General features: G+C 35.7%; 1 protein-coding gene across 4 annotated transcripts in view; it reads right to left on the reverse strand.

Annotated features, from left to right (window-relative positions):
• Positions 1 to 20,206: 20,206 nt before the first annotated feature.
• EPHA5 (EPH receptor A5) overlaps positions 20,207 to 26,451 on the reverse strand; it is a 321,883-nt gene continuing 315,638 nt past the window's right edge. For all 4 annotated transcript variants that reach the window (XM_032632597.1, XM_032632593.1, XM_032632596.1 and 1 more), the window contains one exon: positions 20,207 to 20,312. In XM_032632597.1, coding sequence (XP_032488488.1) covers positions 20,207 to 20,312 — 106 coding nt within the window. The remainder of the gene's footprint in view (positions 20,313 to 26,451) is intronic.

Consider the following 26,451-nt stretch of genomic DNA (forward strand, 5'->3'; position numbering starts at 1 on the left):
AATGGTATGAGTCTGGGAGCTGGTGGTAGAGGTAAGGTGGAGGGAAAGTTATTGACAATTATGAAAATAAAAAATTTAAAGGAAAATGGAATAGGGAAATTATTTGCTTGGGACAATCTTGTACCAAGGGGTTGGCAGGCTGAACTCTAGTCCAGGCTCTATTTCCAACCCTGGGCTCTGGACAGAGGCTGGTCTCAGGCTGAAGGAAGAAACTCCTTTTTAAAGTGATCTGCCTGAAGGGAGTGCCTCTATTGAAATTCACACACAGAGAAGAGATTTTTTCGAAATAATTTGAACAAAAATACTCTGTGCTACCGATTCCTGGTTTGAAATCACCAAACGTGTAGTAAGGAGTAAGGGTATTATATTACCATTGTCAAGGAATGAGAAGGACTGACAGGAAGGCTTGCACAGGACCGCAACTAAGAAAGGGAGTAGACAGTATGCTCTGTTGGCATCAGCTTCAAACAGATTGAGATTTTAGTTTGAAGATGGGGAAAAGCAATGGTCTGGAAGAGCTATGAGAAGCAAAGATGTCTCTCTGTTTACAGGTCCTGTGGGTGTAAAATTATCTACCATTTTATAGGGCTGCAAGGTAAGCCATGCCTTGAAGTAACAGCATATTTCAATTAGATTAAGAAGATGAAGAAAAAAGTTTCAGAGAACAGTTTCGTGGTTTTACCAGTTAATGTGTGTTGTTTCCTAGTTACTTAAATTCTTTGTGCTTCAGTTTTTCACCTGTAATATAAGAATGATAAATTGTCAGATTACTGTGAGGGTTTAGAAAGATAATATACACAAAACACATAAAAGGTTTCCTAACACAGAGCAAACACTTAAATATGAATTGTTATTATTCTTTATTAAATAGTTTTGAGAGTGTTGTTGTTGGTATGTGTACATGAGAGAGAGAGAGAGCAGATGAGGATGGGTGTGATGCCAGGTAGGGCATGGATAGTGACAGTCTTACCATGAGAACTCTAAGCTGGGGAGGTTCCTTCGAGGGTGTATTACTGATCATTATTCTACCCTTCGAGTGTTAAATACCTCCTGTTTTATGAATGCATGATTCAAATATAATATTCATTATTCAACGATTTTTTCAGCCACTACTCTTTAACTTTTGAACAAACTTGGAAGATTTTTACCCTGTCTCATTCTCTTCTTACCCAAGTTTTTTTTTATTGTCCTGACTTGAATGGTGTGGAATGGTGGCTTAGCTAAAACATGGCCTCTTCATTCCTTGCCTTTCATCCCCGTAATTCTCCACTTTCAAAATCACAAAATTAAATATGTCCACTTCTGATAATATTTATGTAGGGTGACTTGGGGGTACATATTGGAGATTAGAGACGAGGCTAACTCCTCTACTTCACTACCACTTGGGAATAAAGTCTGGGAGACTGGCGAGAATTGCAGATTATTTTGACGACCAATGTCACATATCCTGGACTGATCTCTTATTTCAACCACATGGGTTGGACAATTCCATCTTATTCTGATGGTCTCTAGCAGTTTCTCTTCACTCTTCTGCAATGGAGGGGGGCTAGTAATTGTTTAACAAGCAGCTGGTGCTAGATGGGGCAGGGGAGAGGACAGGAATCATGCCCTGATTTGTAGCATTTGCTGATTTCCCTGGTGTAAATATTCTCACCATGGACAATTTCAAGATTCAGCATGAGGTACTGAATGCATTTCTGGGAAGAGATATGCAGTAGTGCTCCGTTATATTAGTATTCCACCATACAGATAATAGACAAATAATCACAAGAGGGTAGATAATAGAAAATAATTAGTACAAGATGGATTTTGAGTATTAATTATTTCATTTTTCTTATAAGTTAATTATAAATTTATGGAATTTAATTTTTAATGATGGCTGTGTTTTACAACAAGCTCTCAAAATTCCTGGAAGATTTCTACACAGGACCATCACTAAGGCCATGGCCTTCTTCAGAGCCATAATGGACTGCTCTATTTGCACACCGGTGCAGCCTGAGAGAATAAAGAAGTTAACATCCCCAGAGGCAACCCTCAACAAGTATGGATGTGAGTTACTAAACAGGTGCCCCAACATCTCATGCCTCAAACAGACAATTTTTGACACTTCTCCGTGATTGCAGGTTAAACCTCAATAATGCACCCACCCTGATGTTTAGTCCCCTTTTCCTATCTTACTTTCCCTGCTCACCGGCCCCTGATTTCTAAGAGTCTCATAAATAAATGACCTGCAACCATGACTTTGACTCAGACTATGCTTCAGAGAAAACTCCACAACCTAAGAAGCTAAAACCAGAGCACTCCTAGTCAGCAACCTTTCAGAATGAGATTCTGGAACTAGGTCACTGTAAGATAAAGTTATCTTAAAGCTGAACTGCTTTTCTGACTTATCTATGGGGATGTCTGGAAGTCTGATACTGACTCTAGGCTAAGATAAGGAGGAGAGAGGCTACCTAGTTTATAATTACCTATTTAATGTTAGAAACTCCCCCAGCAGCCACCTTTTTTATGTTATTTAGGGATGTGTGGATTAATGGCTTACACCTGGTGAAACCAGTTATCAGCTGGCTTGTATACATGTCCAGTGGGACATAAAAGACCCTCCTGGAAACGTTTGAAACCAAGACTCCTTATATATGTCTTGGTAGTTCACAGTCCAGAGTTAAAGAGTATCCTGTGTGACTGAAAAGGATTTTGGAGAGCTGTGCCTAGAGGTTTCTTGGGTCCCATATGCTTACCTGCATTTTATTTCTACTGTTCAATACAAAATCTTTCAGCTTCATTAAAGCCTTACATGAGTATGCTCTGTGGAGTTTAGTCAGTCCTTTCAATTATCTGACCAACGAAACCATTACAGTCTCTCATCACTGGAATGTAACACAGATCTCATTGCTTGTGGTAAATGGCCTGTTGCAACACCACAGTTAATTAGATATTCATCTGAGCTGATTTAGCGTAAGGTACAGGCAAAGTGGAAACACTGAGTTATACAGTCATTCTAGCATTTGATTGGTGTGGTATACTCTTGGGCAGTAGTAGAGACTGATGGTAAGTGATTTCATGACTTAATAGAGCTTCCTGGTATTATCGGTTCTGCTAATTCATTAGGTCCAGCGGGTGTAGCAGCAATCCATCATACAATAGAAAAAGTACATCTTGGATCAAGTACCAGCATATCCAGAGGACCTGTCAGTTTCTTGAAGTGGTGGTACCGTCCCCCATGTTAGCCCACTTGGGGTACACTAATGTGTCTATTTCAGCTCATGCTTAAGACTCAAGGAGTTTGATCCCCATAACTAGTTGGTGACTGAGGAGAACTGGGGGTCTGTTTCACAAATTGTTTAGCTTGTTGTGTTGGTGTTAGCTAAAATTGGACTACAACTCCATTGACTATAGCTGTACCACTACTATATTGTGAGAAGTAAACTTGCCTGTATACTTGGAAAGAGGGAGAATTGGCCTGTATAACAATATACATAGAGTATAGGTAGTGGCGAATACCTTGGTAGATCAGCTTAGGGGTCTGGAAGGGCAAATTGGAAAGTCAGAGGCAAGGATATCTAAAGAAGTGACATGCTGATTTTGGGGTATATGAGGATGAACACATGCTGTGAGAATTTTCTCTTTTACACTAATACCCACCACAGAGCATTCAGTGCAGAAGAGACACTCAAAACCCTGGTACATATGAGGATGGACCTGTTAGAGTTTGGCTAGCCCTATCTGTGGCTTCTCCCATGCTCATATAATGGGTTCATGAGTGGAGTAGTCATGGTGACAGGGCCCAACCGCACTGGCCCGTTTACAAGGCCAACTGAGCTGCTGCTTCCCTGGCAGTCAGTGCTTGATATCAGACCAACCACTTGCTAACAAACTAATTCCTCCAGACACATTTTCCCCTTTCACACCTATACCAGATATGGCTTCATCTACCCTGATTATAGTGTCTCTGCCAGAACCATTAGGGGAGTATGCCAGACTTCCTCACATTGAACACCACATCACAGGACCTGAAACCAAGGATGCATTTATAGTGAAGAATTTGTGACTGTGAGTGTATGGTCACGGATCCACTGATCCCACCATATACCCATCACTCTGAAGTAGTCAGCCCCATAGAGCCCTGGAATGCCCTCACCTAAGGCATCAGGTGGGAAACAAAACACTACGAAGTTATGGTGCTGTGTTCTAGGATGCAATATTTATGATAATTCAAGAACTAATTCATGCTGCTTTATCAATAACAGCTAGAATATCAGGGTCCAGAGACCAAAGGTTGAAAGTAAGGTTTATCATCAGACTCAGTGACTGTTATGGGCTGAGTTGTTACCATTTCTTCTACCCCCAGATTCATATGTCAAAGTCCTAACCCTGAGTATCTTAGAATGTGACTGTATTCTGAGATAAGGTCTTTAAAGAGGTAATTAAGTTAAAATGAGGTCATTAGGGTGGGCCAAATCCAATATGAGCTGATGTCCTTATGAGAAGAGATTAGGACACACACTGGAGGGTGACTATGTGAAGACAAATGGAGGAGAAGAAACCACCCCTGCAGACACTTTGATCTTGGACCTCTAGCCTCCAGAATCATGAAAACATAAATTTCTATTGCTTAAGTCACCCAGTCTGTGGCGCTTTGTAAGGCAGTCCTAGCAAACTAATACAGTGACCAACTTAGAGAATTTACATTTTCTGTTTGCTTCTTCGGCTCTGCTGTATGGAACCTGCTGGTTTGTGACTGGAAGGAAATGCATACTCTACTGAATCTGAGCTTTGATTACTGAACCCACAGACAAATGAATTGTTACATTGACAGACATAACTGACCCTCATTATCATGCGGAGCTAGGATTGTCCTTACATAATAGGGACAAAGAAAAAGACGTCAAACTTGAAGAAGTCACTAGGGATTTTCCCCAGGCTTCTGTCTTTTGAATAGGCAATTGCAGTGACTAGAGTGTGAAAAGACCAAGGCAATCAAAGGCTCAGACCACTCAGGGTTGACAGTGGGTTCCCTAGTCAGGTAAGTGGACTTCACTGGCTGTGATGTTGTTGGAGAGTGGGTGGTGGAGGAGGGTGATAACGGGTATCCTTTATGGCTTCAGGTGTAGTTGCAGCAGCTTGTTTCTTCTGTATTATATGTATTTTATCCTTTTTAAGAGATTATGGTTTGTTGCTTCCCAGTAACAGGGCTGGCTACATGACTTGTGGGGCCCAATACAAAATGAAAATGTAAAACTCCTTGTTCAAAAAGCAGAAAAAAAAAATGCTGTTAAAGATACTAAAATATTGTTTAAAAAACGGTTTCCTTTCTTCCTTCTAGTCTGTTTCTTGACCAGTCAGGGTGTTTCCAATTTGTTATTAAATGTCATATTCCCTCCAGGAAGGAGATCCCCCCCAGGGAGAGTGTAGATCTTCATAGGTGCCCAGGGTGTCCCTTCAACTCATCATGTGCACAAGAGTGGCCTTTAGGTTGTCAAGCTGGCCCTTCTGTCAGCGGCAGGACCAACACACTACGCAGGGCAGGTGGAGAAAGTGGGTGGGGCGTCAACTTCCCTTTTCCAAGTGCTCACAGCCCCAGCCCATGATGAATGGGTGACCCTCAAGAGATTGCAGCCTCCACTTTGGGAAGCACAAGGTATCTAGGTTCCAAGTGGGCTAGAGGCTTGTTCCTGACTAGTCGCCTGCCATGATGCTGCAGGTTGGGACCAGGACTGCAATTGTCATGATCAACTCCAAGACTCTGTGGGTCAGGCATCCCAACACCAACCCTCCCTGCATCTGTGCCCAGGCTTCTATGGGGGGTCAAATGGAGATGTAGAATGTAGGCCTCCCCCCACCCCACTCCCCACTGATGTGACCTGGTTGCTATGGGAAAGGAAGGGCTGGCAGGGGTGGTCTATGGCTAGAGTGGGTCTGGGAAGCTAGGCAGCTGTGGTGCTAGTGGAAGGGGAGCAGGGAGCCTGGCATCCTCCCCAGGGAAATACTGAGAGTTGGGGGAGTGCAGGAGCTGAGGATCCAATACCCTCCTCCTCCATTAACCCACCTGCACACACACACACGCTTCGTTGTTCCATCAGATTTCACTTACAAAAGATTAAAGATAGCATTTTAAAGAATTTTAAGATGGCAACTGCAAAGCATTAAACTTCAAGTGCCAAGCCTGAGCATGGACTTTAAGGGACTGCACTGGTCACAGACCAGTGAGGCTGGCTCTGTCTTGAGGAGTAGAATTAATATGAAGCTTGAGTAGATCTAAATAGTGTAAAAGTTGGGCTGCAACAAACACTCGTGGTGTCCTGGGTCACATTCCTTGGTCTGACTCTGATTTTATCTACAGCTGAAGTAAAGAGTACTGATTTGTGGTAAAAACACCTACCTGGATTGTGTGTTGAATACCTCTACTTTTCTGCTGCAGTAACTCACAAAGCCTGAACACAAGTGCAGCGTGAAAGCTAGTGGATGATGAATTACCTGAAGGTGGCTTTCAATCATTGTGGACAAATGGACAGCCTTTCTTCTAGAGGCTTAGTTTTAAGAAGCATTGTTGAAGCTTCCAGAGATCCTGGTGGAAATGGAGTCCCTGGTTTCTACAGCGTTATCATTTTGGCTTTTCCTCCTTTCCCTTTCCTTACTCTTGTTTTCCAGAGCCATCTCCCAAATGAATCTCATTTACCCAAGACATTGCCTCAGGCACTCCTTTCAGGGAAAGTATATTAAGATGGGGGGGGGGGATGAGCCGCTAGTACCACTACTATACCCTTCAATCATTCTCCAGTGCTTTATTAATAACTCCTAGTAATTTGATTATGTGGATTGTAGAGTCTTAAATGAAACTCCCAAGACATTGATGGGACTTCTAGAAGCTGGGGAAATGAAAGTGTAATTTCAAAGCTGTGATTTCCTGTCTTTTAAAAAGTGGAGGGGCTTCCCTGGTGGTGCAGTGGTTGAGAGTCCGCCTGCTGATGCAGGGGACACGGGTTCGTGCCCCGGTCCGGGAAGATCCCACATGCCGCGGAGCGGCTGGGCCCGTTGAGCCATGGCCGCTGAGCCTGCGCGTCCGGAGCCTGTGCTCCGCAATGGGAGAGGCCACAACAGTGAGAGGTCCCCGTACCGAAAAAAAAAAAAAAAAGTGGAGATCATAACCCCTCCATACCCCCACCCTTTTTTGAACATATTTTTTTTCTCTCCTTTATTCTGGTGTTCTGGGAAAGTCTCAAGAATTATCCCTTAAATTCTAGAGGTACACAGAAAACAAACCAAATGTGGGATGAAATCTTTGAGGTAAGCGTGGAGTTTTAAACTTCTAAGCCCAGTTTTCATTTGATAATGTAGATTGATGTCCATGTCTTTTTGAGTCAGCTCTTTGTCAATAAAAATTGTGTTGCTCTTTTTTAGGGAAATAGTTCTTTTCCAGATATAGATTGTAACTGCACTGCATGGCATGCCAACGCTTATTTGCGTGGACATGAGTATTTTTATATTTGAATAGTTACTGAGACCAGAACTGAGATCCAGGGGCCTACAGACAAGAAGTGAAAACTTGATCTCTGTTTTTGGTCAGGGAAATAACCAGGAAAAGAACTTGGCTAGATTTGTTGAAGCTCACCCTCATCCACAGGATAAGCATTCTATATTCGTTCTAATCCTGGGAAGCAGCCACTCAGCCACCCATGCCAGAAATTTTGGACGCATTCTTCTCTTTTCCTAAATAAATGACATCAATTCATCCATGTGTCCTACTGATTGTACCTCTTTATTTTTCTTAAAAAATGAATTCCTTCCTTTTTATTAGCACCCCACCACCACCACTATGTCCATGGTTTAAGCATTTCTCATCTACTTCACTTACTATATCTCTACCCTAATTGGTTTTCTTGACTTTCTATACTTACCTTCTTTAAGGCATCCCCCTGCCCCCACTACAAAATAACACGTGAGACTGTCAGATCAGTGTTGTTGAATAGAACTTTCTGCAATGATGGGCATGTTCCATATCTGCAATGTCTCTTAGGATGACTACTAGTCACATGTGAGCACTGGAAATATGGCTAGTGAGACTGAAAAATTATTTAATTTTAATTAATTCAAATTTAAAATTAAATAGCCACGTTTGGCTGGGGACACCCTGTTGGAAAATACACCTCTAGCATGTAAACTCCATGAAGAGGCCTTTCCTTAGCCATCAGAGATTGAATATTCCTTCTTTCTTGTTCCTAAAACCCCATATGCACATGATGCTTTACTGTTACTTAATTTCTTTACTGGTATGTCTCACCTGATAATTTGTAGCTTCATGAGGTCATGGATCTTATCCTGGAAATCACAATAAAAATAACAACAACCTCAATAGCAATAATTTGAGACAATTACCACTTACCTCCTCTCCCTATTTTTCTGCTTTAGTCTCCCAAGAGATTCCACAAATAATTCCATTTTCTTGGAAAGGTCATTGAAAGAAAGCCCTTTTCTTTTATTTTTTGCTCTTCATTATAGGGAAAGATTATGGAAGCTATTTCAGAAAACCTAACATTCAGTGGACCACATCATGTGTACTAATATAAGGGATCACTTTGCCTCAAAAGTTGGTAAGAAAGAAATACATCTTGACCAGACTTTGGGGCAACCTTCTAGAGGAAGGGTTAATGACTCAGATGCTGTGCCTATGTTGTTCCAAGAACTATGCTGGGTGATAGGGATACAGCAGTCCGCAAAAGAGACTTGATTTCTACTTTTATCGAGTTTATATTCCAGAGGAAAAGAAAAATAATAAGCAAACAATTAAATAAGCAATATGTTTCAAAAATCAATATATATTTGCAAGGTTCTTTGAGAAAAGTCAGGGCATGGTGTGATACTTTTAGACAAGCTGAGTAACCCAACAGACATTTAGTCAGACACCTTAAGAATAAGAATAATGAGCCATACAAAGTTCTGGGGAAGGAGTGTTCCTGGTATAGGAAACAGCACATACAATGATCTTGAGGTAGACCGTTGCTTGCAGATCTCTGTGAAAAGAACATCGATAGTGTGAGGTGAGTATTGTCCATATTTATTGCAGATGAAGAGCCTGAGGCATAGATATATACACTAACTTTCCCAAGGTCACACAGCTAGTAAGTGACAGAGCCAGATTTTGCACTATTCTATAGGATCCCAGAGCCCACGGTCTGGATCTTGATTGATTAACATAAAAGTGCTTAAATGAATGACAAGATGAATAAATGAGCTTTAGAAAAGGGATCTATATAGACCATTAAAGCTCATCTGATCAGCCAAAATATCAATACTAGTCCAATAATAGGAATGTTATTTAAGGTAAAAACCATGTGAATGATAGCCACTACAGTAATACAGGCATATAATGCCAGCAGCTGAGGATAAGCTTTGAGTTTAGGTTTAAGACAATAAATTGTGCTAAAAATCCTATTGTGAAAGCAAACCTATTAGATTTCACATCTATATAATTTCTTTCATAGTTAGATGATTCCTTACTATTTTTTTAAAGCTCTTCTCTATGATAATACCATTGTTTTACTTACGTAGTAGAATTTGTGTAGTGGTTAGAATAGTTTTCTATTTAGTTCATAAAAAAATAGAAATCATATGGTATTATCTCTAGATTCCACTATGTTATGAAGCTATTATCATCAATATATTTTATCCTCTGGCTATGAGATACGAGAAGTTAATCTAAAAGTAATATCTCAGAAATACTCCCTAAGACTTAACCTCTGGAGAAATAAGTGAAAATAGTAGGAATGTCCTATTACAAATTGTTTTCTTGCAAATATAAGATGTCACCGACTAGAGATATTCAATCATTACTTTAAGTCATGATTTTAAATATTTTATGTTAGGTAGCCCTTCAAGAATTTAATGAAGATCGTGAGTCCTTTCCTTCCAAAATTCCAAGTTTGCAATTTTCCCCAGTTCCCCAAGGCTATCGTCCATAGGCATTAAGTAATGTTAAAAAGGTTAATAACACTTATTTTAAGACCTTTGGTTCTAGGTCATTTCTTCAGAAATATCTATGTAAAATTACCATATGTATTTCCTTTATTTCATTTATTCTCTACTTTTCTGAGTACTATATACATGTACTTCTAGTTTTATACTTCTCTCTTTTTTTCACATGACACATAACATTCTTAATTTAAAGTTTAGCAAAATGCGTGTGTGCACGTACACACACGCGTGTGGAATGTTTTCTTGATTTTCAGTCTTATTTCCAGGTCCCAGCCTTTTTTCCTCAGTCCCTCAGGGTTGATGCATTGTGCTGATGCACTCGTTTCTAAAAAGATGCCCACACCATCAACAGCTGCTTGTTACACATTTCTTTTTTTCTCAGAAAATATCTGTTCCCCCAGTCTGCTGCCTTCCTTGGCTAAGAATATCTGAAGAGTTCTATAACTTTTAATATCAAATGACATATTCACCAGGGTAATAATTTTTGTTTTAACGTTTTATTCTGTAACCTCTTAATTTAGGGCCATATCTTAAGTAACAGAAAATAATGAAATATAATACATATTTCGAAGAGAGTGAATTTGAGTAATTCATTTTTATATGTCTTAGGAACCACCCGACTCCATGCAGCTGCATCATAATTGTGCTATTGCATTGGTCTCCAGGAAAAGTAGGCATGAGTATGGATGGATCATTATTCAGATACAATGCACTGATACAGATACATCCCAGAGTGGATATCGTCTTGTCATTGAATCCCCACAGTAACATAGGTTGAGAAAATAAGAGCATTCTTACGGTTAACTTGATAACTGATCACGCAGATTAGAATTACCATGTGGTAGTAGTAATAATCCCTACCAGCTAAAAGTGTTCCATGGTCACACATTTGGGGAATCATTGAACTAAATTTAGTTGAGGCTTTGTATTTCTAGAATGTTTTGTGAAGCTCTAATAGAGGATAATACAAGCAAAGTTTTCAAAACCTATTTGACTTTGACCTTTGGACCACTTTTTTTTTTTTTTTTCATGAAGGACAAGGACCATTTATTTGTTGGAAACTGTTTTTCTATATTATGGACAATCAGGACCATGTGCTTTGACAGAACATGAAGGCACGGTTCATGAATAAACATGGGAACATTCCACAAATCTTGAGAACGACCTGTGCTTCACCACAAAAGTTAGATCATAATTTCTTGCCCCTTCTTCAGAATTAACAAAGCAAAGGACTCAGAAGTCTGCAGTATACCTGCCCTGAAAACACATTTAGGCTGCACATTTCTGAAATACTTGGTTTGAAATTAATACTCATTATAATTGTATTTCACATATTTGTAGGAAAAAAAAGGATGATTGAAAAACTTTGTTGTTTGGTCTGACCTCCGTACGTGATATGGTTAGAGCTGTTACTACTCCAAGGAAGATACAGTAAATCATTTTACTTTATCCTTATATCAGAGTGGAAACCCTTCAAGGCTTATCGTTTCATTTGAACGTATAAATTTTTATTTTCTTTAAAATATATTTTTTAGCATAATCCAAGTCAATTTGTTTGCTGACATGGTTCAGAATACCTTCTCTAAGGGGTATGTCTATTTATTTGTACAAAGGGCCAATCTGATGTTTCTAATTTTATCTTTCATGATCCAAAGTTACACTATTTTATAAAATTTTGGATAAAATGTGCTGTATAATGTTTATAACTGTTTGCTCAATCGTGTAAGATTCCTATTAAATCCCCATCATAAAAATGCATAAGTTAAAGTATCAAGGAAGAGGGTCTCTTTGGTTCCGGGTGATATATTTAATTTTTCTAGGCTATGTTTCCTGCTTAGAGTTATCTTTGACTTTTTCTTATTTTTTCTACATTTGCTGGTGATACATCTGAGAAATATTTTCAATATGAAACTAATAAAATTTTATAAGTTTTAGATGGAGCTGAGGGTAGAGAAAATTTTAAATATAAATTTTAGATCTCTCCTTTTTTAACTATATATAAAGTAGTATCTTCCACTGGGAGTATGGAATAAGATATAAGTTGTGTTGAAGGTAAGGAAGTCAGTTTGGGATATGCTGATTTTAAAATGCACACATTACAGCCAGTTGGAGAGCTTTAGTAAAAATTTATACACATGAAGTTATATTTTGGGAGAAAGACTGGTGCTTGAGATTCAGTATGGAATACTATTCCAATATATGTTAATATTGAAGACTTGTGAGTTGATACAACTTCCAAGGGAAAGCATATAGCATGGGATGGGAAGAGTACCCACAATTTCAGTATTTGAAGGAAGGCAGAATAATAAAGGATAGTGGAAAAGATTGAAAATAAATGGCTAGAAATGTAGGCAAAGCAAGAAAGATTGAGCTCTTGGATGCCAAGAAAGGGGGGATATTTAAGGTGGACATAACATCGAAAGGGCCTTCTTAATGTTGTTAAGACATTAGTCAAGATGAGAATAGAGAGACTGAAGAAAAAAGATCAGTAAAATATGTCATCAGGCCCAAGGGCCACAGAGGGGTCATTTGAACATTTGATCACTTTTAAATAAAGCAAAAAATAATAACACCAATACACTGTTCTGCTTTATCTATATACACTCTATCTCAGAAAAACTAAAGAGTTAATGAAGGGAAATTAGTCTTTATAAAAGTAGTATAGCATGAACAAAGAATGATGAAAAACACCATCTTGAAATTATTAACAAATAATTACTTGGCAATGGTCAATTGCCATTAACATAGCAGGAAGATAGTTTGACTCTGTGTACTGATGGAAGTACACAAAACTACCTATGTTGCATTCTTTAAAAAATCAAACCTGAATCTGACTGCCAATTTACAGGAAATAAAGGGAACATTTGGATATTGATTTAAGGGAACTGTAAAAAAAGGTATGATAAAACAGGGGAATACTGATTGGATATTTAAAAATATTTTTAAAGTTTATTAAATTTTAGGTAGGGTAATGGTATTACGATTATATTTTTAAAATAATCCCTCCATTTTGGAGATGCACTCTGAAATATTTATTTATGAAATGATATAATATCTGGGCCTTTTCTTCAATCTAGGAGAAGAGGTAGTAGAGTTATGTACAAAACAAGATTGATATTGAGTTGATAATTGCTGAAGCTGGCCTACATGTACAAGTGAATTTATTAAAATTTTATCAAATTTTATTTGAAAGTTTTGATAATATTATGTTAAAACAAATACAGAATGAAAGGAATGATTGCAGTGAAATTAAAGAGAGGAAGAGATAAGAAAATCGAGGTAATTCTCTTACATGTTTTGATAGTGAAGAGATGGCAAAGTAGGATATATAAAGATACATAATATTTACTGAAGAATTATTATGTGGTGGACACTACTTTCACTCTATGTCGATATCCTTAGGTTATTATAACAGTCATGTTATTTCCTCATTTAATAGATGAGGTACCTGAAGGCAAGGAGGTTAAATGGCTTGTCTGAGTTCATGCAATTGTTAAGTGACAGATCAGGATATGAAATGTTGGCTCCAGACAACCATAGTGCTCTGTACTCCGTCACATGGTGTAGAGGAGGAGTAATGGGGCCAGGGAGACTGACAGCTGAGGATATTCAAGAGCAATGGATGGAACAGATTCCAAAGCATGTAGGAGAGTGTAATCTGGAACTCAGGGGCAGTAGGGTTAACTTTAAAAGAGAGAAGGGATATATGAATGAGCTATGTGATCTGGATGAAAATCACTTAACCTTGCATAGGCTCCATTTCTATCTTTGTTCAAAAGAAAAACAGAATAAATGTCTCAACTGTTGTGAGGATTGAATGAAGATTTTTACTTTCTGGAAATTTAGGATCATTAAGAAACTTCAAACTGAAATTAATAATCCCAACAGATTTGTATTTTTCATAACCAACTATTAAAAAATTAGATGGATGATTTAAGAATAACTCTTGCTGTGAAACAATTCATCTATATTTCGGCATTTTTGCCAACTTCATTCCAATTTGCTAGTTTTTAGCTGCTGAATTCAAGTAAAATACATTTGATATTTTATATAGAACTCTGCTTAATTTGAATGGCTACTGTGGATTTTCAGAAACATCAACTTATTTTACTTTTGGTAATAATAATTTGGTAGTAAATCACTTGTAGACTTCAAAGTTTCATAGAGGAAGTTCAGCTATCATGGATGGAATTAAGTAATATATATTTATTACAATTTCCTAAGCTTGTAAGTGAGAAAACTATGACATATGCTAGAAAAATACTTTGAATTAGATTGTGCTGCTACTCAGTGGAAGAATCACAAATAAGAAAAACTTTTTTTGAGTCCCAAAGTCTGCTTATTCTGAAAACTGAATATGTTAGAAATGTAATCAGTCAGATCCTGGTTCCCACCCAAGGTTTACACTTTCCTTTGGAAAAGTGTGCACATCATTTTTTTTCACTAAGCATTAGTTCCTGCATCAATTAAATTAACAGGTTGGCTTAAATTAATCCATTACCTAGATAGCACAGGGTGGAATCAGAATAGTGTGGTAGAAAGTACATGGGTTTGGTCTCAAATAAATGTGGGTTTCATCCTACCTTTGAAAAGAAGTCAGACTTTGGGCAATTTCTTGACAGCTTTGAGTCATTGTTTCCTTATGAGTAAAGCAGAGACAATAAAATGTATCTCAAAGGTAAGTGTAAAAATTCTAATACAAAATAGTGTGTTCTTATTAAATGTTAATTAACTTTTTCACCACCACCCCATCACTCCTACCTGGTCAAAAGTGCCTATGGGATTGGGGGAAAATTCCTTTTATCACAGGATCTTTACCTCTGTAGCAAAGCAAGAGTAAGAATTGTCTACTTGCTGAGAAAGAACTCATAGTCTTTACATGAGAATAAAGCAAATAGCATATGATTTCCCTTGTAATAGTGATTTTCTGCATAGACAAAGGGGTTATGGATAATTTCCAGAGGCATGGTGATGTCACTTTTTATGAATTAAGTGCAAACAAAATACAAATATGATTCATTTCCTCGAATACAGCAGATTGTTTGTTATGCTCTTTACAAAAGGAGACCAATGTGATACAATACACAGAGAAGAAGAGGGAGTGTTTGTACTTAATGACATCCCTTCCTGTAAGAATGCAACTCCTCCACACTCTGCCACAGCAGATGCTTGTTGATAAGAACGTCATCAGAAAGTCCCTTTTTACAGACGGTACACACAGTTTTCTGTTTGTTTGGTTTTTTTTCTTTTAAGTAGTGTTGTATAACACTGTCACAATTAAACTTCTAATTAGGTTTCACATAGTTATGCTCATGTCCAACAATCTCAGTGTCAAACTCTAGTTGCAAAAAATATTCGAATGCAAAGATTCGTGAATATGTCTTTGAGGAAAAGAGATGCTGATTGCACTTTAAATATTTAGCATAAGAAATTCCAACATGTTTAGCAGAAGGAACTGAAATCATTATACAAATACTGTAAGTTTAAAGTCTTTGGGGGGAGGGTTAAGCATGACAATTGGAATTAACTGTATTCAAGTGTTTTTTTATTTTCTGAAAAAATATAAAATTTCATATCTTAAACTACAAAAACATGTACACAAACCAAATGCACATAGAGCTTCAAACGGAGAAAAAATACAGAAATGCTAATTCTTCCTTGAATTAATGTTGAGGCAGGGACTTGAGATATCCCAATGCCTAACATAGAATAATGCTATACAGCTGCTTCTGACTTGCCTGAAACTAAAACATTCTAATAAACATATTAACAAATGACTGAGTCTAAGTTTTATTCTCAGACTATTATAAATGTAAATTTTTACACTTTTAAATAATAAATTGTAAAACTATTAGCATCTAAAGATGCACAAACATGTTGACCACTGAAACTTCTACTGTTAAGATAGCCCAGCTTGAATAAATATCACATTTTTTGCCACCTTCAATTTTTTTTCATTTACATTTAGAAGAAACAAATAACGTTTGATTCTGATTATTATAAATAGACTCTTTAAGAACTGGTGTCTTTTCCTAAGCAATAATTATGTGGTCATTCTGAATAAGAACATTCAATCATTTATGTGTAAAAAGACTTCTTCATAAATCAACAAGAAATGAAAAAAAGTTCTTATCTATTTCTTCTTTGATACGTTACTATATAATTAACAGCATAATAGAGAAAAATATTCAATGTAACCAGCTGTGCTACAGAGTTGAAAAAATGCTGACTTATTCTAGTTATTAATTTCAAATAAAACTAGCACTTTGATTGTTTATTCATTATCATCATCATCATTTTATTGTACCTACTTTTTATTTTGAGGTTAAACATCTGTCAGGACATAAGCAAAGACAGTTTACTATCATACTTAGCTTTCTTTTTTCTTTATTTTTAGAAAGGACAAAATGAGAAAAGGATCTTATTCTACTATGCAACATCATACATCTAGTAAATTTCTAACATCTGACTCAAATGGCATTTGCCATCTAATGTACAATTACAGCCAACAAATGTCTTCCACAGGTAAATATCTCTGCTTGTGCTTTTGAGAACCCACTTTAAATGGGAGAAAGAATGGTGTTAAAAAAATCTTTAACTTTCACATGGAGATTAAATAGCAGACATGCAAACACATTAAGTGCTCAACTGATATTAATTTTCCATTTTAAACTTGAGATAGGAAACTATTTCTTCACCATTGCACACTGGTTAAAACTCTTACAAACTGAGATAAGGATGTTTTGCATTGTTTTGGCAACTCTGAAACTAATAATGCTGACCACATTTAAGTTTAGGTAGAATATTGGAATATAATTTTTATAGTAATCCTACAATTTTAGAACACTGACTTGGTGATTATAATACAAGAAATAAAAGACCATGCACATTCATTTTTTTTAAATGGGAAAATCAAAATTTTTACATTTTTACATACAATTCATACATTTCAACAGCCAAGAAGAACTGATTATGTCATTTTTACATGTGAGCAAATGGCAAGATTAGAAAACAAATTATTATTGATAAAAGTAGAATTGAGTGACTTAGACAGATATCAGTAAGTTGAGAATTACTCCCTGCTTTTACCTCTTTTTCAAAGTTAAACACTGAGAAAGACTTATGCTTTAAAGATATTGTTACTGATAGTTAAAATAACATTATGTTTAATTTGACAAATCTATCTTATGTACTAAAGTTATTGAATCTATATTTTATTTTTGTTGTCTGGTAGGTGACGATATGAACCAAAAGGATAAGAAGTCACACAATCAAGATTTGTCAAACCTTGCCCTGGGTTACTGCCTTGTTGCATTTCACAAAAGCTGCCTCTCTCCTTGTTCCACTTCTCACATTTATAGATGAGATTGGCACTTCCCAATTGGTGATATATTGAGTAGTGAACAAATATTTTTGAAAGGAATTCTTTCTTCTTTTTTTGGGGGGGGCGGCAGTGCATCTTCTAAAGTCATATTGATATTCCTTAGAAAGTCTCAACCAAAGTGAGATATGGATGAAAGCTATGTGTTTATTTAACTTTCATCTCAATTTACTTTACAAAATATACATTAAGTTTTCAAAGGAAGGAAATAAATTTGATCGAAATTAATTTATAATGTTCTTTTGTGAAAAAGAGAAAATCTGCATTGTAACTTCAAATTCCAATCACTTAGATATATTCCGTCCTGACCTCTGAATCATCTTTGAACACATAAAGCTGGAAAACAATTTAAGTATATTTGTTATGTATAAGTAATTGTGGCTAATCTATCAACTCTAAAATTTATGGTCATTTCTCTTTTAAATCAATACATTTATTCTTACTTTGAAGTTTCTCAGTTGTTACTTTATCACTTATATTTGGTTGGTTTTACTAAATTCAATAAATGCAACACAATCTCCAATTATTTTGTACAAAAGGAATTAGTTTAGTTACTTTTTTGTTCTCTGAAACAAACAAATGCATCTTTCATAATGGTGATGCCTCCTTACTTGTGATTTTATCAAGACAAAGTTAAGTCCATCTCTCTCTATTTTCTCTGGAAATTTCACTACTATAGAGTATACTTAAGCATAGTTTGTGTGGACCCATGGTACAGTACAGACCCAGTAAAGAATTATAGCCCTAATTGGACAGGACTCAATATATCATTTGAAATTGCTTAAAACTTCCCTTTTTCCCTATATTCTTTAGCAAAGAGATACTTAAGTAAAAGGTGGGCAGGGTAGAAAGAAGTTACGTCCCCAAAGTTTATTCTTGTATATGCTAATATTTGACTGAAACAGGCACTTGGGAAAGAGAGAGGGAGTACCAACAATATAATGCTGGTATATTCCCTATGGATGTCACTAATCCAAGCTATTCCAGTATAACTATTGCCACTGATAACCAGAAGTAGGCTGTATTTTGCTTAAATGCTGTGCTCTTTGAATAATCACATGTCATTCGTGATTTATAAAGTGTAATAATACAAAAAAACTTGGTTATTTCACCAAGGAGCTCAGTTTTGTTCAAGTTCTAATAACGGTTCAAATGTCAGTCTTCACCAAGTGTGGTATATAGAATGTACACAGGACATATATTTCTTAATAAGGCCAATTAAATAACACTTTAGATTGGCTCATCAAAATAAATTCAGTTCAGTGTAACTGAATACAAGATGAAATTACCAAATGAATAAACTGCCATCAACAAATAAAACTGTCAAGTCTTGCCATAGAGAAAATTCTAAAGGGAAAAATATATACATATGTATTTGTCATCATTCCATTGCTGCTTTAGTATCAAAATTTCTTAGAGCTGAGCCACAAGGGAAATGGTTACCAAGGATTAACACTTAGGGGTAATGCTTGGTGCTATGTGCTGGATGTAACAACATTAACAGAAGTCTGCACAGTTAAATCCTTCTACATCCTGCTGAAAACGTGCCCTTTGGTGTCAACTTTGCTTGACAAGATATTTTCTGGGACTCAGAAAGGTGAAATTTCTTACAGGGGTGCAAGATTAATGGCTAGAAGAACTGCATTATCACAGATATCACAAAGTATTTTTAAAACGCCAAAGGGGATTTAGTCTTTTAGACATTTCCTGTTGGTGAATAAAGAGATTTAGTAGCTTTTAGACACATGAGAGGAAAAAAGACACAAGCTTGGGTTAAATTTTGTTTTAAGCTTCCCTATTTCTCCAATTCCTAATACACTCTGGAACACTTGTTCCTGAATGTTGCTAAAATTAAAACACTATTAACAATGCAAGCAGAATGGTAATACACACATGTGCAAACCACACACACACAGAGCTCCAACTTAAATTGATTCCTGGGTATATAGCAAATTATACAGTATATTCACATTTATTACCTAGTAGTTTCTAGAAGAACAACTATAAGTAAATTTTATAACACAGAAAAATAAATATACACCCTGTATTGTACTTGTCCTTGATCAAGCAACATGTTTATACACTAGTTTCTATAACTTAACGCTGTGTAACAGCATTTAAAATTACAAAAGAAGATATCTATTTAGAAATTATCTAACCATATTGCTCTTCAATACACTTATGTAGACAATTAAGACTTGAAGTTTGAAGTAAACTTCAGTAAACTGCAGCTTTTGTTAGCCCACAAATGGCTATAAAACTTTTCCTTTCAAACAGATTCTTGGAAATTTTGAAAAGGGCTGCCTTCTTTCTATAAAGGTGCTATAGGGGCTTCCCTGGTGGCACAGTGGTTGAGAGTTTGCCTGCTGATGCGGGGAACATGGGTTCGTGCCCCGGTCCGGGAAGATCCCACATGCCGCCGAGCGGCTGGGCCCGTGAGCCATGGCCGCTGAGCCTGCGCGTCCGGAGCCTTTGCTCCGCAACGGGAGAGGCCACAACAGTGAGAGAGGCCTGCATACCGCAAAAAAAAAGGTGCAATATATAGTTATATATTTCATGTATAAAATTTTGTATAAGTAGTGAGAAGGATTTTGTTGTAATATAAGATAATGTTTAACCTCATGTTCTTATTCCATGCAGGTTATATTTGCTTCATGAGAAATGAAGATATTGAGAGGAAGATAAAGAGATTTTAGTAAAACACTGATCACAAATTCTGTGGCTGAAACAAATGCTTTCTTAAGGTTTAGAAATCACTGAGTTTTCCCTTTTACCCCCTTTTTTGTTAAAATAAATCTCAGGGCTTGTTTACAAAGTGCAGAATCATTCACTTGACGAAGTGACAATTAACTGAAGTTACAATGGCACCATCCTGTTGACCAGCTGCACCTTCATTTCTTGAAGGCTGTTCATAATCTTCTTCTGGTGACCAACAAGAGTCACTCCAAGCCGTCTCAAATCCCTGCATGAAGAAAGCACACATTGGATGTATGTATTGATTCAATTTGTACCACACCTCAATATTTCACGCTGGCATAGAGGCTAACATTTTGCAGAAACTAATTAGATTACAGTCCCAATTTAGACATACAGGGTCCAGTTTTCAAAAGCAGGCTCTAAAATTGTACCTGAAAATCTGTTTGCAGTCAAAGATATATTTACAACAAGGAGTGATATATTATACATTTGCCACCCTTTTTGGACATGATTATTTTGTTGGCACAGAGCAGTGAAAAAACAAATTTGCACATGCTTACCAATAAATATTTAAATTAAAGGGTACAATTTCATTGAACGGTTTTGAAAATATGGACCTATAATAGGAACAAGCACTTTTTTTTTTGCTAAAAGAAGTGAGCATAAAATACTCATAAAATACTCAAAAGAAGTGCATAAAATACACTTTAAAATTTTTCATAGCTAAGCAGTTGAAGACCAAACTTTTCAAATGACTGTCAGCACAATCATTTTCTATAACAGATATCTTTAGGGGATAATCAGCACTACATTGCTCTTATAACACTTACAAATATTTTATTTTTTACTTGGAACCCAAAGTAGAGGAGCTTTCTTCCTTTATCAAATACATCTAGGCTCTATTGGCATTTAGAGCACTCTGAAGATTACACGCTATCAAGCAGTCTTTTTAACCAAGATGCTTTCATACTGTTTCTTTTAAACAAGCTTATTATTCAAAAGAAAACTACAAATGTTTAGATTCCTAAACTACTAGCATATTATGGAGCTCAAGGCCAGTGCTCATGGTTTTTAAATGTTATTTCATAGGATATTCAGGAATTCTATTTTCCCAAAATATGCATTTGGCAAATATAATAATTCAGGTACATTTGGCAAATAATAACGTTAATTATAAAAAATGAGCATTAACAATTCAAGATTTTTAAATGACAAGGGATGTTTGGTATGTTAGATTTTTTAGATAATTACTCTATTTAACACATTATGCTAAAAGTAGAATATTTTTGCATTCAGTAAGTGCATCAATTTCAGATTGTCTTAGAGTTCTTTAGAATTGGACACAATGACACTAGAATTATTATATGTAAAATTGAATAGTTTTGGAAGATCAAAGAAATCTCTTAATTATCAGAGGATACAAATTGAATAAAAGGGTACTTAATCTCCATGTGTACTATTATTGGAAATAATTATTTATCTAAATAATATCTTAGGTGTCTTTTTCTATTTATGTTTTCTTGATTTCTTATGAGAGTTTTAGCAAATGGCAAATAGCTAAAAGAAAAAAAAAGCAATCACTTGGCTAGATAACACAGCCAGTTTTAGCAGAACCGGGACTAAAACCAGGAATCTGACACCAAAGTCCATACTCTTAATTTCTCATTTCTCTGAGATATAATTTTGAGCAAAGAACTTTAAATTACATGTAATTATTTATTCACCTGTAAAATGAGAACTCTGTATATATAACATCAAATATCCAAAATTCTAAAAGAAAGAAGATACCTAATAAAGGAAACCAAACACTTACTTCTTTGACTGTAGCTATGGAAACACAATCTATAGAAGTATACTTCATGGCAACTACAGTTATGGGCTGTATAACTAATACTCATGTTTCCACATGTAATTTATGCATCATGAATTATGAAGACAGGAGAATTCATGGGTGCTCACTACCAAACTTTGGACCTAAGTCAGGAGAAAAGAGTCTAAAATTTCTTAAACTGAAAGCAATCGACCTCTACTAGAGAATGTAAATAATTAGTGCTTGAAATAAAATTTAAAACATATGTTTTATCACATGCTTTATAAACCTACAGGTGATTCTGACAAATTCAGATTTGAAAGTACTGATTTAATATATACATACTTAAACTGCACAATTCATATGGCCAACCCAATTAATAGGAATGAGGCTTTGAAAATAGCTATTACAGTTTATTCTGAAAGACCTGAAAAAATTTTACAGGTTTTCCTGCTCAAACAGGGTGGACTTTGCATATACAATACCAAAACCTTAATTTGAAGTGTGTATCTATGGCGGGGGGCATGGGTGTATGCGTGTATGTATTCCATATTCCAACTCTTGGTTGTTTTGTCTAACTCATGAAATCACTAGTTTATTTTTGTTTATTTTTAGACTTATTTATTTTAGACTTATTTTTGTTTCCACTGTCTTAACCTGTTATTATACTATATGTAAATATAACCTCATTCTCTGCAAATAACCACAAGAAAGACTCTGGTTCAGTGCTTTGGGAATTTAAATTTTTTGTGGCATCTATATCATGCTAAAGAATGAATGTTTTAAGGAATTGTATTGGATTAATACAGTTATAGAGTTTGTGTTTACAGGCAAATAAAACCTGTCCTTCTTCAGAACATTTCATATATCTAGATTTTAAATTAAATTTGTTTGAATTTTCCCAAACATAAAATTTTATTTAGGATCATCTTATGATCTGATTATCCCCTAAGATTCATACGGAAGGTCAGACCACTGAAATTCTCTCTCTCCTTCTTCCTCTCTCTCCCTCCATCTCACCTCCCATCTCTACCCCTCCTTCCATGGGATAAATGGAATTATGAGAACACAGCATTGAGTTTTACATACTGCCATAAATTATGTCTTTAATGGAATGCTGTTGCTTTTAAAATCTGATCTGTCATTTCAAAAGCTGTCAAATTAATGTGCAGAGATTTAGAAAGTAGCATTTATAATGCATGCAATATACATTTACCTTTATACAATGTGAGTTACAGTTAAAAAGTGGGCAGAAATAAGATTATTAATGCAGTTAAACTTGTTCTCAGCAGCAAAGTAGTTTCTTTAAAAATCCCATTTATTATTTTTCTAATAATACTACAAATGAGAATTAAAAAGGTATTAGAAAAACGTTTCTAATAAAGGTTAAGTAACTTTATTCCAATATTGATAAGTACATTAAAGTATTTTCTTTTATGTAGTTTTGTCTCACACTTTTGTGATTTCCAACAATTTCCATTTTACTCCTTAAAGTACATATTAAATGGTCAATTTAACAGTAATAATGTGAGAGAAATTTGATAAAAACTGAAGTATTTTACATTTCATGATGAAGGTGCTGCTCTATTTGCAATGATTTTTGAAAAAATAACTTGAAAATGGTTTAAGATGTATTTTACTACTTCCTTTTTCTATATAGGAATTTTTGTAGCAAGGCAAAGTTTTAGGTGTGTCCCCTTTACAAATATTATACTAATTTTTATCATGACCACGTGTAATCTTAAGTAATACCCAAAGCCAATTCTAATGATGATAAACTGTATTTCAGCATAGGTCTATGAATCTAAACATGATGAGAATAGTATTGTTACATAAAAAATGATTTGGATTTTGTCAACAAAGCATGGTTAGTTTTAGAAACGCTGCAAATATAATGAATTGCCATTGTTGTGATGACATTCCAATCTTTTTTCAAATGTTATTCCATAATATTAAATAATGGAAAACACTGATATTATGGTGCTAAAATGGCAGAATGAAAAGTGGAGAATAACGAGAGGTGTTTAGTTGATATTGGAGCCAGCTCTTGATTATTCAGGATGTAGTTCATCCACTTGTAGAGGAAACATTCCCTTACATTCTTCTCCCTTCTGCTTTACACACCTTTTAGCCATATCATTGGTACTTAGCCCCACCAACACTGGCTGGATAGGAGAAGGGAGAAGAGAGTTTAATGAATATTCACTAAATTTCAGTGCTTATTCTTTTTGTCATAGTTTTATTATGCAGTTGTATGTTTGGACTTCTTTGGTTCACTTAAAAGAATCCTGATAATCATTATATATGTACTGTACAAGATAAATATACATATATTTGGCAAGAGAGAACTTAACCATGACCTGGTTATGTTTTTCAACGGTTGAGACCTTGTGAGGGTTACACTAGACATTTTAGCTTACTTATGTAGAGCACAGAGGATAGTAAGCACTCCTACGTGTATTTTAGGCGTATAATAAATTATGCATAATGATAAGTTAAATTTATTTGAATTAGTGTGCACAAATTTTGGCTCTAGATTTGTGACACTTTCCTTTAAAATATTTTAATATTTTAAGACTCTATTTTAATAAATGATACTAATAGGAATCTCTTCAGCTTACACACAATTGATATAATATTTAAGTTCATTGGACTTTGCTTATTTTCTGAATAATCAAAAGTTTACAGTACTCGTCTGACAAGTTTAAAAAACAGCTGTAATACTGTCCTTAATTCAAATCTTTGGATTCATTTTGCAACTCACCTCAAGCTCACAATTCCCCCTATCGACCATAACTCACTGCACTTAAACACCATAGTACAGATTGCGTCATTACTGCTACAACAATTGTTCTAATATGAGTACTGTTCACAGAACAGCAAAGTTTAGGCACAGTGATCAGCAGACAGAAACATCTAAGGTTGAAAGCCACTTTCATTGAACACATTTTAACTCTAAGATCTTGAAATATTTCATTTCTATTCCACATCAAGCCATACGTGTATGTGCTGGCAAAAACAAAAAACAAAAAACATAAATAAAATTAAACCTTTATGAAGGAAATTTTCACCAAAGTATGTGGTTCTGAAAAACTGTAATTGTTTACTCTTCCTTATTCTAAACCCACCATGAGAACAAATTTAATGGCACAAATTATAGCATATTTTTCTTATGTAGGTATATGGCAGTTTGATCTTTTGCTTTATATTAATTAATTTTATTTTTTTTCTAAGCATTTATTACAGGTATGAATATTTCTTCCATTTCTCAGTTTCTATTATACTCTGGCAATAATATTTTATTTATTATAGTATTATACAGGCTACATAAAATTATTGTTTAGATATAGGCAAAGACTATGTATATATAAATCATTAAGTAGTTAAGAGTTTGTCTTTACTGATATCCCAGTTCCTTTGCCATAGTCTTTAATAATGACTGACTTTTTTTGGTGAAAGGCTAGCAAAATGCATAGATAATTTTGTTTCTTATATTTCTGACCAAACAAGTAACTGATTACCCACTCTTTTGTGAGTTATTTAACATAATATTTTGATAAATATGTTCTTACTAATAGGAAAAATATATGGTCAATAAACAGGACTTCCCAGGTGGTGCAGTGGTTAAGAATCCACCTGCCAATGCAGGAGACATGGGTTCAGTCCCTGGTCTTGGAAGATCCCACATGCCACGGAGCAACTAAGCCCATGTGCCACAACTACTGAGCCTGCACTCTAGAGCCCTCAAGCCACAACTACTGAGCCCGTGTGCCACAACTACTGAAGCCCGTGTGCCTAGAGCCCATGCTCCGCAACAAGAGAAGCCACTGCAATGAGATGCCCGCACACCACAATGAAGAGTAGCCCCTGCTCGCCGCAACTAGAGGAAGCCCACACGCAGCAATGAAGACCCAACTCGGCCAAAAATAACTAAATAAAAAATAAATAAATTTATTAAAAAAAATCAGTCCTCCAATTCAAATATTTTAAAAAAACAAACAGAAAACCCCACAATAAACAAGACGACATGTATTTAAAAGGTGTTGGACTCTCCAATAAATCAGCTTCACTGAGGTTAAGGTTGGCTGGCTCAGTTCCTAGTAAGGAATGTGTTATTATGGTCCCAAGCAATTGACACATGGTGACCAACATTCTCTGAACAGGAAGATGTTGGTAAGTCTCTTAATTTCACCTTACTCTTCTGGTCAGAGTAAATAAATTAAAACATAAAATATCTGACAGGAGGCAATATAACAGGAGGCAACAAGCTACCAAAGTAACAGAGAGAGAAGAAATTGAACCAAGTAGAGAAGAACTGACCAGACAAAAATACTGGAAAAGAGAAATGAGTTGCAGACCATCATAAGATGATAGAAGAAGCTATTAGGGCTTGAAAGAAAACATACAAAATGAGAGAATTTAGAGATAGAAGGGAAAATAGGAAAGTAAAGAGAAAGGAATTAAAAGAAATAAGAAAAAGTGAAACCATAATTCTAAAACACTCAACATATTTACAGTATTTGGGGGCCCCAAAGAAAGTAAAACAGAGGTAGTTAATGCAAAAGCCATTATTGGTGAGTATAACTATTCTCTG

The sequence above is a fragment of the Phocoena sinus genome, chromosome 5 (genome assembly GCF_008692025.1).
Source record: "Phocoena sinus isolate mPhoSin1 chromosome 5, mPhoSin1.pri, whole genome shotgun sequence".
NCBI lineage: Eukaryota > Metazoa > Chordata > Mammalia > Artiodactyla > Phocoenidae > Phocoena > Phocoena sinus.